Source organism: Primulina tabacum, chromosome 14 (assembly GCF_025594145.1).
Source record: "Primulina tabacum isolate GXHZ01 chromosome 14, ASM2559414v2, whole genome shotgun sequence".
In the NCBI taxonomy this organism is placed as follows: Eukaryota; Viridiplantae; Streptophyta; class Magnoliopsida; order Lamiales; family Gesneriaceae; genus Primulina; species Primulina tabacum.
The window spans coordinates 16,291,990-16,307,806 of NC_134563.1; the positions used below are offsets into that span (position 1 = coordinate 16,291,990).

The 15,817-nt window shown below is 34.2% G+C and overlaps 1 protein-coding gene and 1 non-coding gene across 3 annotated transcripts; both read right to left on the reverse strand.

The window, feature by feature from the left end:
- Positions 1 to 216: 216 nt before the first annotated feature.
- Positions 217 to 323, reverse strand: LOC142525726 (small nucleolar RNA R71). The gene has a single exon (XR_012815177.1). It is a non-coding gene; the product is annotated as a small nucleolar RNA R71 (small nucleolar RNA).
- Positions 324 to 5,968: 5,645 nt separating this feature from the next.
- Positions 5,969 to 15,494, reverse strand: LOC142525243 (methylesterase 17-like). Of its 2 annotated transcripts, XM_075629463.1 has the most exons (5): positions 15,354 to 15,485; positions 15,025 to 15,322; positions 14,796 to 14,936; positions 6,855 to 6,998; positions 5,969 to 6,512 (listed from the first exon to the last, which is right to left on the reverse strand). In XM_075629463.1, exons 2-5 carry the CDS (start codon positions 15,310 to 15,312, stop codon positions 6,231 to 6,233), a joined length of 855 nt encoding a protein of 284 aa, XP_075485578.1. In that variant the 5' UTR covers positions 15,313 to 15,322; positions 15,354 to 15,485; the 3' UTR covers positions 5,969 to 6,230. The 2 variants fall into 2 exon arrangements, with proteins under 2 accessions (XP_075485578.1, XP_075485579.1); XM_075629464.1 differs by lacking the exon at positions 6,855 to 6,998 and having other exon boundaries at positions 15,025 to 15,494.
- Between the last annotated feature and the right edge of the window lie 323 nt (positions 15,495 to 15,817).

The following is a 15,817-nucleotide window of genomic DNA, read 5'->3' on the forward strand; positions in this document are numbered from 1 at the left end:
GATCCTCACAAACATCTGAAAGAGTTTCATATTATGTGCACAACCATGAAATCCCAAGGGATTACTGAGGAGAAAATCTCATTGCGAGCTTTTCCATTCTCTTTAGCCGACAAAGCTAAGGATTGGCTCTATTACTTGCCCTCAGGGACGATAACAACTTTGGACAATATGAAACAACAATTTTTGGAGAAGTTTTTCGCAGCTTCCCGAGCAGAAAATATCAGGAAGGATATTTGTGGGATTAGACAGCTGCAAGGGGAGACTTTATATGAATATTGGGAGAGATTTAAGAAATTATATGACATTTGTCCTCAACATCAGATTCCAGAACAGCTCCTAGTTCAATATTTCTACGAGGGTCTCTCACTTTTCGATAGGAACATGATTGACGCAGCAAGTGGAGGTACCTCAAGAGGCACGAGCTCTAATCTCCAACATGGCTGCCAATGCACAACAGTTTGGGACTAGGCAAGATAACCCCCCACGACAAGTTAATGAGGTAAGCGCTAATCCTATCGATCAAAAGTTAGATTCTTTGACATTTCTTTTGGAAAAGTTGGTTGTAGGATAGGTACAACATGCCAGAGCTTGTGGTATATGTGCGATTGTTGGACATTCGACAGATATGTACCCTATATTACAAAAAGATCTCACACAACAAGTTAATGCAATCGAAGTATTTCTTGGACAACAGCAGCGCCGATACGATCCATATTCTAATAGCTTCAATCTAGGATGAAAAGATCGCCCGAATTTCAGCTATAGGAATCAAGGAGGTCAACAAGGATATCCACAACAAAATTTTCACAAACATCCATCACTTGCGCAAGCCTCTAACTCAGTTATGTCCCTAGATGAAATTGTGAAGGCCTTAGCTGAGAACACTAAAAAATTTCAACAGGAAACGAGGGCTAGCATTCAAAATTTGAGCACTCAAGTGGGAAGTTGGCGACCGCAATTCACAAGTTGGAAGCACAAAATTTAGGTAATCTACCTTCTCAAACAGTGGTGAATCCAAGGGAGAATGTGAGTGCAATTACTTTGAGAAATTGTAAAGAATTGGAGGTTCAAGAAATTGGGGTACAAGAATCAGCCAATCAAAAGGAAGAGAATGAGATAAAAGTTGAGTATAAAATAATCAATCAAGATGATGCCCCGAAAGGTAAGTTTTCCCATATATTTAAGTATAAACATATTCCCCCATTCTCTCTTGCATTGAATAGGAAAAGTGAAATTATTAAGGAGTTGAATAACACTTTTCGTAGAGGTGAGGTAAATATTCCTTCATTAGATGCTATTAAACCAGTACCTCGTTGTGCTAAATTTTAAAATAATTGTGTACTACAAAAAAAGAGACGTAAGTTGAAGGGGTGTAAAAAGGAGAAGGTAGGAGAACATGTTTCTGCTGTTATTCAAAAAACTATTCCTATCAAATGCAGTTATCCAGGTATGTTTTCTATCCCTTGTACTATTGGCGATACTAGACTTGAAAAGACTATGTTAGATTTGGGTGCTTCTATCAATGTCATGCCTGATTTTGTTTATGATTATTTGAAACTTGGACTTCTGACTGAAACCGGCATTGTGGTTTAGTTGGCTGATAGGTCCATAGTTTATCCTAGAGGTGTAATTGAAGAGATGTTCTTGTTAAAGTTGAAGATTTGGTTTTTCCTGCTGACTTTTATGTGCTTGACATGGAAAATGATGATTTGAATAGTCAAATTTTTCTAGGAAGACCATTTTTGAAAACTTCAAAGTCTGGTCAAATTTTTCTAGGAAGACCAATTTTGAAAACTTCAAAGTCTGGTCAAATTTTTCTAGGAAGACCGTTTTCTCTCTTTGATTTGCAGACATCTAAAATTGAGCGAAAACTCCCTCCAGATCGACCCAAGAATGTACTCATGAAAAAAAGAGGAAATATTCAAGGGATAGGGATTTTCAAGAAATTCAAAGAATACAGGCACATGCTGAAATTTGCTATGAAAATACTCAAGTGGAATAAAGTGGAAAAAGTGATCATCTATGAACCACCATGAGCAACAAGAAAGAATGAATATCGAGCATAACGACGTCAAAAAGTTGCGCTTTTGGTAGGCAACCTAAATTTTTTTAATTTTTATTATTTTGATTTTTTTTCCTTTTTGTTTATTTATTTTTTTAAAAAAAGTACAATTTTGTTACCATTGTGCAGAAGATATCTTCTAACAAGGCGTGCACGCAATAGATGTTTTCTAGCAAGGTATGATCAAGCCTTTTGAGAAACAACCTCCTGTTTTTTTAAAATATTTTGGCCCTACATGCAGAAGATGTCTCTTAACAAGGCGTGATCACGCCTTGTGAGAAAACATCTTCTGATTTTGAAAATTTTGGGCCCTACATGCAAAAGATGTCTCTTAACAAGGCGTGATAACATTTTGTAAGAAAATATCTTCTGATGATTGTCTCAAGGGCAAATAAAAAAACAAAAAAATTACGTTTCTTTTATCTTATCCTATTTGTTCTCACGTCTCATTCATCTCTTCTCAGCTGCTTCCATCAAAGTGAACGAAACACCGTTCATCCACCCTTGTTCGCGCAAACGATCGCACCGCCATATGACGCCCAACAATTTTCAGGGGAATTCTCTAACTTCCTTTACGTTTTTACTGTCTGCGTTGTGCATCTACTTTTTGTGTCATTGAGGACATGCCCACATATAGGTGTGGGAGGGGGTATATAGCCTTATTTCTAATTTCAGTTTCTATTTTTTCCATTTTTTTGCATGTTTATTCAGAAAAAATTTATTATTAAAAAAAAGAGAGAGTACGGTAGAGTGAATTTTTTTGATCCATAAAGCATCTAGTGTTTATTCATTATCTCTCTCATTTTAATCTTGAGTGCCTCTGATGCGAGTCTACGAAAAAAACTGATGTTTTCTTTGTGTACAACTGATTTTGCATTCTTACTGCTGCATTTATGGGGAGTTTCTCTTGATGATATGCGGAAATGATAAATGTATGGGGTCTAGCAACCATACCATTTCCTTTGGTGGGCTTTGAGTCTATGAGCTAACATTATAACATGCTCTATTTTATTTGATTGTGTGTTGGGCATGCATTGTTGATTTTTCTAGAACTTGCATTGTTATACATGTCTTTTTTGACACCTTGTGATAGATTATGTGAACAAACAAAAGTAAAGGGCATTAGGTTCAAACCGTTTTCTTTCGCATCATCAGTGCCGTTCTTTTGTTCCTACCCTGATTCATTTACCCCTGGTGAGCCAAGTTCGAGCGTGAGCCTATTCATCGGAAAATAACCACATTACAAGCCATGATAAATCTCTTCTGTTGGTTATTCCTCTATTTGAACCTTGAATTGGAGAATCATACAAATTTTTCGCATTAAGCATTGCTTTGAGCCAAGAAAATGCAAATTGTTGAGATCGAGTGACTCATGCTCAAAATCGTTGCCTCACCTCTAGCCACGGTACAACCCATTTAAAGCCCTTGTTTGTGCATTTTAATTCATTCATTTGGTGGACGATGTGATATATTTCAAGCTTATGGTAAAAAATTTCAGTGTTTTGACATGAGAGCTCCTTGATACATACCTAGACACTTACGAGTGAAATGAGCGAATCTTGTGAGGATGGAAGCAATTTTTCATGATGTTGGTATGTTAGATGCTTTACAATTAAATTGCTTTGGTACATGAAAATATATATATTACGGACAAGCAAATGAAGCATAGAGAGGACAAAGAGTTGAGATAATGAATTGAACACTTTTATGTTTGAGAACAAGCATGGCTTGGGTGTGGGAGATTTGATAGGCTCGTAAAGTTTGCATTTTTGTTGTCGTATCTCTCATTGTTACCACGTCAAACATGCTTAATTGACACATTTTTGTGTAATTGTATTGTAGGATGAAGTTTTCTGCTCTTGCGATAAATCTAGGCTAAAATGGTGATTTTATATCATAATTAAAGTTGTCGATACGATCTTAATGGAAAACTTGAAGCAGAAAAATTCAAAAGTGATTTTTGGACATGGCGTGATCACGCCTTATGACTAATTTTCGGCTGCCTAGTGAGAATTAAAAATTTTCATATTAAGGAATAAATACATGATAGAGTTTTTTTCCCCATAAAAACTCAATATTCTAGTGATGTTTCATAATATATTCTAGATTTTAGAATGGCAAGATAAGATTTTTGTAACAAACAAAAGCTTCAAAAAAAATAAAAATAAAAAGCCACAATCTCACGTGGAAGAGAAGAGAAGCCGCGGCAGAAGATTTAACAATCAAGGAAGAAGAATTCCTCCAACACCACAAGAACCCAACGTACAGTACAAAAAGGTGGAAGGATATTTGTTTGTATTAATTTTTCCTGTGATTTTAGTTTTCACACTTTTGTTTTATTCTTATTTTAATTTCATGGAGATTGTATACCAAACCATGATTGTCTAATTTCCTAGCCTGATTTAAGGGTTGTTTTTACGGTTTAATTTATCACTGCGAGGTATTCGTTCTTATATTTAATATGCATGCTATTCCAAGTATTTGTCAATTTATGATTTAATTCTATGAATATTGTATATCAATTAATCTAACAATTTAATTCGATATAGGATTTTATACTGCTAACCATGAATTCAGTGATCCGTAATTTTTATGAATGATTGGTACATGAGTAACACAGATTAGATGTGTTGTGATATCATAATATATTTAATCTAAATAAATCAACATAACTGAATTTATCAATTGCAGCTATCTCGATTGTTAGATTTCAGGATTAACTATTTTAACAAATCTAAAAGCTATCTTTAATTAATATGGAACGCTATCATCCTCAGTTGGTTATTGATAAGTTTTGACGGGATACTGGGTTCGGTTAATTAATTTAGGAAGACACAAGAATTTTAGCGGCTATCCCTATAATTCTAAGGTTAATTACTTGGAACAAATTGAATAAATTATTTGTTAGCCGATAAACAATGATATAATTAAATAGTAGAACTCTCTTGAATCAGATCTTTCTTATATTAAATTCTTCACTTTATTCTAGTTGATCACATATCATTTAAATGTATTGTTTTCCTTACTTGGACAAATTTAGTTTTGTATTTTATTAAATTCATATCTAAAAATCCCCCCTTTTATTTGTATTTTTACTCAAAAGAAATCATCTCTCGTTCCCTGTGAATTCGACCATGCTCACCATTATACTAATTTTATTTAAAGAGTATGAATTTAAGTTTGGTGGCTCAACGACATCACACCAACATGTAACAAGATATATACCCCAGCAACATATCGATTTCAGCATGAAGTGTGAGTTTATGGCTGGTAATATAAACTTCCATGAAGCGAAACTCTATTTCGAGGCATTATGAGACTCTCGAACTTGTATACGATAATTCCCAGTTGGGTGCTCTCAGTAATTCCCAGTTATGTGTTGTTCGCATTGTGGAAGCACGAGTAAGGCTACATAAAACCTTTCCCCAGTTAATCCAAAGCCACTTGGGTAAAAAAATCCTTCGATTTCTGACCATTTTAAAATTTCCATGATTGGATTCAATCAAGTTTTCATTTTGAGCTTTCAGTTCAATCTTGAATGCACGTTCTATGAACCCACTGAAACTTAGTCTCTACAAGACTACAACTAATTGTAATGATCAATCTTTTGCATGTCATGCACATGATTAAAAAAGTTTTGATTTATACATTCACATAATTTTAGTTGATTTGCCTCTGGTCTTTTTTTTTTTTTTTTTTTTTTTTTTTGTAGATGTGGTATTCGATTCTCGAAGCACAATAAATTCCTACATAATATGCGGCCACAAAGCACAAAGATTCTGTACCTCTAATTCTTATTTCCGGTCATCATTTTACCATGATTAGTCAGCATCAAGCAGCGGTTCGAGTTTTGAAAAATTTCTTTTTCATCTTCCTACGAGTCCAGTTTGCTCCAAGTCGATTACATCTGAGTTTCAACTGAATTATAAAAAATACGGTTTTCGGTTCGATTCGATTGAATCGGTATAACATAGACATTTTCTCAGACTTCTTCACATTTCAACTTTATCAATACTGATATTATATCCATCATCAACAATTGAATAATAAGAAATTACATGCAATACTACCCCTTGCAATCTTATTTTCGTTTAAAAAACATATGAATAGGGTTCGAAAGGGTATAAAGGTCGAGAGGATGATTTTGTCCATTTATATTGCAAACCACCTACTCGCCAGATCCATGAGAAACTGCAACTTTAACCAGCAAGTCAATCAGCAAAAGTGGAGCTGAAAAGAAAGGGCTGTGATCACTTTCCAAAGCGTAAACTTCAGATGGCGTCCATTTCTTGATCATGGCGTCTTGCTGATAAGATCTGAGGATTCGATCCCGCGACGTCTTGATGTATATTCGTGGTACTTTATCCGAATCCTCGGTCTCAGTAAATGTAGCAAATTGTAGAGCTTGAATTGGCCCTGGCTTTAGAAGCATTGCTGCTAGGCATGAATCCTTGACACATAATTACCAGACCGATTCAATTACATCTCGAAACAAGTATGCTTTTAAACGAATCTCGTTTCGCAAATATGAATTATGTATTTTTTCAAGTACAAAAGGATGAACAAAGAATGTATATAACCAAGCCGAGAATCATGGAATCAAATCGACTCGACCATTAGTTTACACATTTGCAATCCTTAGCTTGTCCGTTAAGGGTTTACTAATTTCTTTAGTTGTAGGTAAATCTAAGAATTTTACTAGGCGACAATTGATTCGTTACATGGTAAATCTCTCATTTACTTTTTTTTTCTTTTTAATAAAAAATAGACGTGAGGTAAAAGGTAACTTTACCTCTTGAGGAGACATATGGTAAATAAGTTTGCGTTGTAATTGTTTTTTAACCATTACACTGGTAGGGGGATGATCCTGTCCTAACCCGAACCAAATATCATACACCTCGTCGAGTTTTCCAAACTCGGATACATCAGGCACTCCCTGTAAATATAATAATATTCTCATTAAATAATTGGTCACACATTATTTAATCCTATTCTACTATTTTAAAATCGATAATATCGACAACAAGATATTTATTAGTAATTGTGAATTGAGAAATCGAAATAAAAAAATTATTATTAAAAATTTTGTTAAAAGTAATAATGATAGCATAGGAAAATTTTATAATGGTAATATATTCACATTAAAGGGTTAGGTATTTCTCAAAATTTTAAATTCAAATAATATATATATATATATATATATATATATATATATTAGTCATGAGATCTTTTGGTGATTTCACCAAGAACTTTTCTACAAAATTATCTTCTGAAAAATAATAAAAAAACATTAAAAAAATATATAATTTATTAAGAAATTTAAAACAAAATCCATTCTAAAAAAATTAAATAAACAATATGTGAGTGGTAAGAACACATGGATATATAGTACATTGTACAGACACAAGAGCAGGAGATAAGCATAAATTGTTGACAGTTGTTTGCAATTAATCACAACCATCACAATGACGTCCGTTGATTCCTGTCACCATATATACAAATTTGACAATTATTCCATATCCCTTGGGGGCTGTTTGGTAGGGGTGATTAGGTGGGATTATTTTTTTTAACCCACCTAATCATATGTTTGGTACGGGTGACTATTTAATCAAGTCTATCCCTCATATGAATGATTAGGTTATATTAAATAGGTTAAAATAATATCTCCTTACCCCCTAGGATTATTTATCCCACTCTTAATCCATCGTATTTTTCCAATTTTACCATTTTCCTAAATTCAAACTCACCACCACTTCTTTCCACCGACCATCCACCGCCAACCTCTGCCGCCGGCCGACAGCCGCCGCCGGTCGACCGCCGCCGCCACTTTCGACCGACCGCCACCGCCTCCTCCGGCCGACCGCCGCCATCACTTCCCGCCGACCGCCGCCGCCGCTTCTGGCCGACCGCCGCCGCCGCCCCCCACCGACACACAATTAGAAGGGCAGTTTTGTCAATTCATCAAAAAATTATTATTTATCACATTTTTATCCATCATACCAAACATAATATTATTTTATCATTATATATTATATTTCTACTTCAATCATTCTTTTTATCATATCTCTTTTAATCATTTCAATATCCTATCTTTCAAACCAAACGCAGCCGTACTATCATAATTCCCTGTCTTTTATTTGATATCCAAATCCTTAATGGAACTCACACAGTTTCATTAATCTTCCGCACCAAAATTTTTTTAAAGCAATCGATATATGGTGTTTTGAGTTATTATAAATGTTTTTAAAAAATTATTTTTGAGCTATTATAAAAATTATTTTTTAATATATAATTTTTGATAAAACAAAAATTACACAATCTTATAATTATCGACTAAACAAAAGTTGACTTCTTGTTTTTTAAATCTTATCTAGATCTTGATCAAAATTGGGAATTCTTCTCCTATAGCCTATGATGTGAAATATCAATTTAAACATGGTAATTTATTAAAAAACTATATTTTTAATGTATGTTTGAAGTTCATTTTTCAAAAATAAATTTGAGAAAATATCGTAAATAAAAAAAAATGTTGGATAAACTTCATTTTTCAAACTATGTGGACAACACATTGTTGCAGTGTACTAAGTATTAAGGCCATCTCCAACCCAAAACTCTATTTTAAAACAACTCTACTCTAAAATAGTGCAGTTTCTGCATCAAATACAATGTTCATCTCCAACTCATCTAATTCAAATCCTACTCTAAAAAAGAATATTCTCGTAATATTCTTTTTTATTTTATTTATTTCATTTTTTTATAAGTTATTAAATATATATTTTTTAAATTTAGTTATATAATTATATTACATTTTATATTGAATATATTTAATATTATATTTTTAATAAATGTGATAATATTACAAAAATGATTAATTTAATTATTTTAAATATATTATTGAAATCTATATTATACGAATTGAAATAAAAATAATTTCAATTGGTGAAATAAAATTAATACATGACATTAAATTAAATAACATTGCACAAATACAACTTCAAATATTTGAACGACCATATTCATCCCATAAATGATCAATTAAAGCATTTCATAATGCATAATGAGCGTCTTTGTCTTTTATTTTTTTATAACGAGCAAGAAATTCTCGAAATCTGATATGCTCATTGACAGCCATTTCTACCATTTGAGTCGATGCTTCCCTATAATCTTCAATCGGTGCACTAAGATCACGTTCATCTTCGATTATCATATTGTGCATTATAATACATGCTTTCATTATATCATTCAAATGATTTTTCTTCCAACCACGTGCTGGAGATGCGACAATCGCAAATCGTGATTGAAGAACGCCAAATGCACGCTCCACATCTTTCTTGCATGACTCTTGTTTCATCGCAAAATACTGCTTCTTCGGACCACGCGGATCATGTATAGTTTGCACAATAGTTGACCATTTCGGATAAATACTATCAGCTAAATAATATCAAGTGTCATATTCTTTTGATCCAATAGTATAATGAGCTGGAGGAGCAATTCCTCGTGCAAGATTGGAAAATAGACTGGAAGACTCTAAAACATTTATATCATTATTGGATCCAGGTATACCAAAATATGCATGCCATATCAAAAGATCGTAATCAGCTACCGCTTCTAAAATGATTGTTGGAGAACCACTACGACCTGCATATTGTCCCGCCCAAGCCGTGGGGCAATTTTTCCACCTCAAATGCATATAGTCGAGACTTCCCAACATTCCAGGAAAACCTCGTTGTTTGCCAATATAGAGAAGTCTGGCAACATCTTTGGCAGTAGGTGATCTCAAGTACTGATCTGCAAAAACTTCCACTATAGCTCGACAAAAGTGTTGCATACACTGAATTGCAGTAGATTCTCCTATTTAGATGTATTCATCAGTAGCATCCGCAGGTAAGCCATATGCTAGCATTCTCAATGAAGCAGTTGTTTTTTGATTAGTCGATAGACCGAGTCGTCCCAAACTATCACTTCTTTGTGTGAAATAAACATCGTGATTCTTTACGGCATCTACTATCTGAAGGAAAAGATTTCGAGACATTCGAAATCTTCGTCGGAACATTGCTTCATTATATACTGGATTCTCAGCAAAATAGTCGTTAAACAACTTTTGATCAGCAATTTCACGTTCGCGTCGGATGACTATGTGACCTGGAATTGACCCTCCGTGTGTGACTTCTTGTTCTTGTTGGATGATGTAGGCAGCAACTAAATCTTGTTCTCGAGCTATAGTTGACAGTATTGCTCTTCTTCTATTTTCAAAGCTTTCAACAAATTGAATATCATCTTCATTATCTGACAATGAAGATGAGCTAGATGAGTTTGCATCAAATAGAGTATGTGGATTCATTTTTAATTTAGAAAGAAGGTAAAATATGTATGAAAGTATGATAATATAGTTACATTATATAGATGTCTTTTAGATGCATTTTGGACTGGTAGATACGTTTTGACTGGTAGCTGAGTTTGGATTGGTAGATATGTTTGAATGGTAGTTGAGTTTGGACTGGTAGATACATTTTTGACTGGTAGATACACTTTGGACTGGTAGATACGTTTTGAATGGTAGCTGAGTTTAGACTGGTAGATTAGCTTTTGACTGGTAGATACGTTTTGAATGGTAGCTGAGTTTGGACTGGTAGATTAGCTTTTGACTGGTAGATACGTTTTGAATGATAGCTGAGTTTGGACTGGTAGATACGTTTTTGACTGGTAGATACGTTTTGAATGGTAGCTGAGTTTGGACTGGTAGATACGTTTTGAATGGTAGGTAACATTCCCACTATAAATAAACTTCTTGTTGGTTGATTAAATCATAAACATTACATTCTACAACAAAAAAATCTCATTGTCCAAAGAAATTCAATGGAATCCATTTTCCGAACAACCAATGACGCTATTGAAGAAGATAAACTCCTGTGTCATGTTTATCTTGATGTTTCGCAAAATCCTATCATCGGTATAAACCAATCCAAAGAACGATTTTGGAGTCGGATTGAAGAAGCTTTCAATGCCGGCAAATAGAATAACATGCAAGTACGCAATATCAGATCATTGCAATGTCGCATGCAAATTATCCTCCGCGCTGTTAGAAAATTATGTGGATGTGTTAGCATAATTGAAAAGCTGAAGCCGAATGGCGCCTCTGAAAAAGATATTGTAAGTATTTATTATTATATTCACATGAATACTCTAAGTCTATTTTTTGTACGAGTAACATATTTTTTGTAGTTGAACATGGCAAAGGATTTAATGATCCAAGATAAAAATTTCACTAAAGGATTCAAGTTTGATCATGTTTGGCTTATAATGAAAGATATGGAGAAATTTTCGGCCAACGTCAGTGCACCGATACCAGTATCCAAACAACATGTCACAAATTTGGATTCATCACAGTCGGATACTCAAGAACCAGAATCTCCAATATCAGGTTCCCCTGCAGTAAATTCATTTTCAATTAATTTAAGCAGTGATGAAAATGCAGGTGGAACTCCGTCTCAACGACCTCTTGGAGTGAAAAAATCCAAATTAAAGAAAAAAGAGAAGAAAATGTTTCAGAATTAATTTCTACGATGAAGGAAGGACATCGCGAGCTTATCAATGTGTTGCAAAAAGGATCTACAGATATGCAATAAAATTATGATATTAAGCTGTTAGCATTGCAAAATGAACAAAAAAAACTAGAAATTCGACAACAACAAATAGAATTGGCTAAAATTTAGGAGGAAAATAAAGTTTTGTACATGGATCTAAGCACAATTGGCGATCCAGAAATGCGTCAAATTGTTCAAAATGAACGAGCAAGAATTATGCAAAAAAGAGATGCATAATGTCGTCACCAAAATATTTTCCAAATGGGCTGCTCTCATGTTGACGACATTCTGCATCTCTTTTTTGCATAATTCTTGCTCGTTCATTTTGAACAATTTGACGCATTTCTGGATCGCCAATTGTGCTTAGATCCATGTACAAAATTTTATTTTCCTCCTGAATTTTAGCCAATTCTATTTGTTGTTGTCGAATTTCTAGTTTTTTTTTGTTCATTTTGCAATGCTAACAGCTTAATATCATAATTTTGTTGCATATCTGTAGATCCTTTTTGCAACACATTGATAAGCTCGCGATGTCCTTCCTTCATCGTAGAAATTAATTCTGAAACATTTTCTTCTCTTTTTTTCTTTAATTTGGATTTTTTCACTCCAAGAGGTCGTTGAGACGGAGTTCCACCTGCATTTTCATCACTGCTTAAATTAAATGAAAATGAATTTACTGCAGGGGAACCTGATATTGGAGATTCTGGTTCTTCAGTATCCGACTATGATGAATCCAAATTTGTGACATGTTGTTTGGATACTGGTATCGGTGCACTAGCGTTGGCCGAAAATTTCTCCATATCTTTCATTATAGGCCAAACATGATCAAACTTGAATCCTTTAGTGAAATTTTTATCTTGGATCATTAAATCATTTGCCATGTTCAACTACAAAAAATATGTTACTCGTACAAAAAATAGACTTAGAGTATTCATGTGAATATAATAATAAATACTTACAATATCCTTTTCAGAGGCGCCATTCGGCTTCAGCTTTTCAATTATGCTAACACATCCACATAATTTTCTAACAGCGCGGAGGATAACTTGCATGCGATATTGCAATGATATGATATTGCGTACTTGCATGTTATTCTATTTGCCGGCATTGAAAGCTTCTTCAATCCGACTCCAAAATCGTTCTTTGGATTGGTTTATACCGATGATAGGATTTTGCGAAACATCAAGATAAACATGACACAGGAGTTTATCTTCTTCAATAGCGTTATTGGTTGTTCGGAAAATGGATTCCATTGAATTTCTTTGGACAATGAGATTTTTTTGTTGTAGATTGTAATGTTTATGATTTAATCAACCAACAAGAAGTTTATTTATAGTGGAAATGTTACCTACCATTCAAAACGTATCTACCAGTCCAAACTCAGCTATCATTCAAAACGTATCTACCAGTCAAAAGCTAATCTACCAGTCCAAACTCAGCTACCATTCACAACGTATCTACCAGTCCAAAGCTAATCTACCAGTCTAAACTCAGCTACCATTCAAAACGTATCTACCAGTCCAAAGTGTATCTACCAGTCAAAAATGTATCTACCAGTCCAAACTCAACTACCAGTCCAGGTCACATAGTCATCCGACGCGAACGTGAAATTGCTGATCAAAAGTTGTTTAACGACTATTTTGCTGAGAATCTAGTCTATAATGAAGCAATGTTCCGACGAAGATTTCGAATGTCTCGAAATCTTTTCCTTCGGATAGTAGATGCCGTAAAGAATCACGATGTTTATTTCACACAAAGAAGTGATAGTTTGGGACGGCTCGGTCTATCGACTAATCAAAAAGCAACTGCTTCATTGAGAATGCTAGCATATGGCTTACATGCGGATGCTACTGATGAATACATCCAAATAGGAGAATCTACTGCAATTCAGTGTATGCAACACTTTTGTCGAGCTATAGTGGAAGTTTTTGCGGATCAGTACTTGAGATCACCTACTGCCAATGATGTTGCCAGACTTCTTTATATTGGCAAACAACGAGGTTTTCCTGGAATGTTGGGAAGTCTCGACTGTATGCATTGGAGGTAGAAAAATTGCTCCACGGCTTGGGCGGGACAATATGCAGGTCGTAGTGGTTCTCCAACAATCATTTTAGAAGCGGTAGCTGATTACGATATTTGGATATGGCATGCATATTTTGGTATGCCTGGAACCAATAATGATATAAATGTTTTAGAGTCTTCCAGTCTATTTTTCAATCTTGCACAAGGAATTGCTACTCCAGCTCATTATACTATTGGATCAAAAGAATATGACACTGGATATTATTTAGCTGATAGTATTTATCCGAAATGGTCAACTATTGTGCAAACTATACATGATCCGCGTGGTCCGAAGAAGCAGTATTTTGCGATGAAGCAAGAGTCATGCAGGAAAGATGTGGAGCGTGCATTTGGCGTTCTTCAATCACGATTTGCGATTGTGGCATCTCCAGCACGTGGTTGGAAGAAAAATCATTTGAATGATATAATGAAAGCATGTATTATAATGCACAATATGATAATCGAAGATGAACGTGATCTTAGTGCACCGATTGAAGATGCTAGGGAAGCACCGACTCCAATGGTAGAAATGGCTGTCAATGAGCATATCAGATTTCGAGAATTTCTTGCTCGTTATAAAAAAATAAAAGACAAAGACGCTCATTATGCATTACGAAATGCTTTAATTAATCATTTATGGGATGAATATGGTCGTTCAAATATTTGAAGTTGTATTTGTGCAATGTTATTTAATTTAATGTCATGTATTAATTTTATTTCACCAATTGAAATTATTTTTATTTCAATTCGTATAATATAGATTTCAATAATATATTTAAAATAATTAAATTAATCATTTTTGTAATATTATCACATTTATTAAAAATATAATATTAAATATATTCAATATAAAATGTAATTATAATTATATCACTAAATTTAAAAAATATATATTTAATAACTTATAAAAAAATGAAATAAATAAAATAAAAAGGGTAGGATTTGAAGTAGATGAGTTGGATATGAACATTGTATTTGGTACAAAAACTGCACTATTTTAGAGTAAAGCTTTTTAAAATAAAATTTTGGGTTGGAGATGACCTAACTACCTATATGTATAATGAAGTAGATGTAGAAAATGTACTTACATCTTTGACATCTTCATCACTCGCAAAGCCCAATTTCAACATGGTGGCTCCGACAAACACCGCAGCCTTTATCTTCCTCCCAAACTTGTGAATCGCGTCGCTCACACTAAGCCCTCCAGCACTGTGCCCCACCAAAATCACCTGCAAGTTCCAAAAAACCCATCTCCAATCATGCAGAAAAAACACACACTACACCCGTATCTGTGCGTGTGCAGAAATGGTGCTGAACCTGCTGACCATCTTCCAAGGACTGAAGGAATTCAACAAGTGGCCTGTTGTAATCTTGAAACGAGAGAACTGTGTTAGGATCGGTGTGGTCGATTCCGGCACTTGCGAGATCGAGGCATGTGACTCTGTGGCCTGAATTCTCCATCACACACTTGATCTTGTACCAGCACCAGGCGCCGCCACCGATTCCATGGATCAGCACGAAGTGTTCTTCCTGGGTAGGTGTGATTGCTGTTTGCAAGCTGTTTTCTTTGATTTCTAGGAGCCCTTCTGCTAATTCTTCTCCCATTAATGGTTTTCTGATTCAAAAGAACAGATTAATTGAGAAACTTGTTATATTATATGTTTGTATTTGGAGTTGCGTGGATTCCTATGTATGTATGTATATATGTTTGTTTTTGGAGTTGTGTGTTATGTACACATTCAATCTTGGACATGTATACGGTCAATTTATAAAAAGAATGGTGGATATAAATTTCAGACGATCTTCTCATTTTATATATATTATATTATTTACATGACCTTTTCTAACTCTATAAATTATAATGTTATTTCCAAAAAAATAAATTATAATGTTATTCTAAGATTGCAGGCCGACAACCCATGTTTTTTATGATTTATTAAAATAAAAATGTCACTAATTTGAAAAATAAAATAAATAAACTTGTCACAGGTCGTTTTCTAGACACGAAGTATGGCCATCCAGCTGTTTCCATTAATCTATAAATATTATAGTGCCAAAAATTATTTTGGATTATATATATTATAGAGCTTAATTAAAAAGAATTCCTGCC

Bases quoted from the DNA above. Each gene is read 5' to 3' on its own strand.
- LOC142525243 (XM_075629463.1), bottom strand. From the start codon at position 15,312: ATGGGAGAAGAATTAGCAGAAGGGCTCCTAGAAATCAAAGAAAACAGC. The intron at 14,937-15,024 runs GTTCAGCACCAT...TGGAACTTGCAG, and splicing joins CCTTGGAAGATGGTCAGCAG to GTGATTTTGGTGGGGCACAG. The intron at 6,999-14,795 runs GTAAGTACATTT...TTATATTTACAG, and splicing joins GTGATGAAGATGTCAAAGAT to GGAGTGCCTGATGTATCCGA.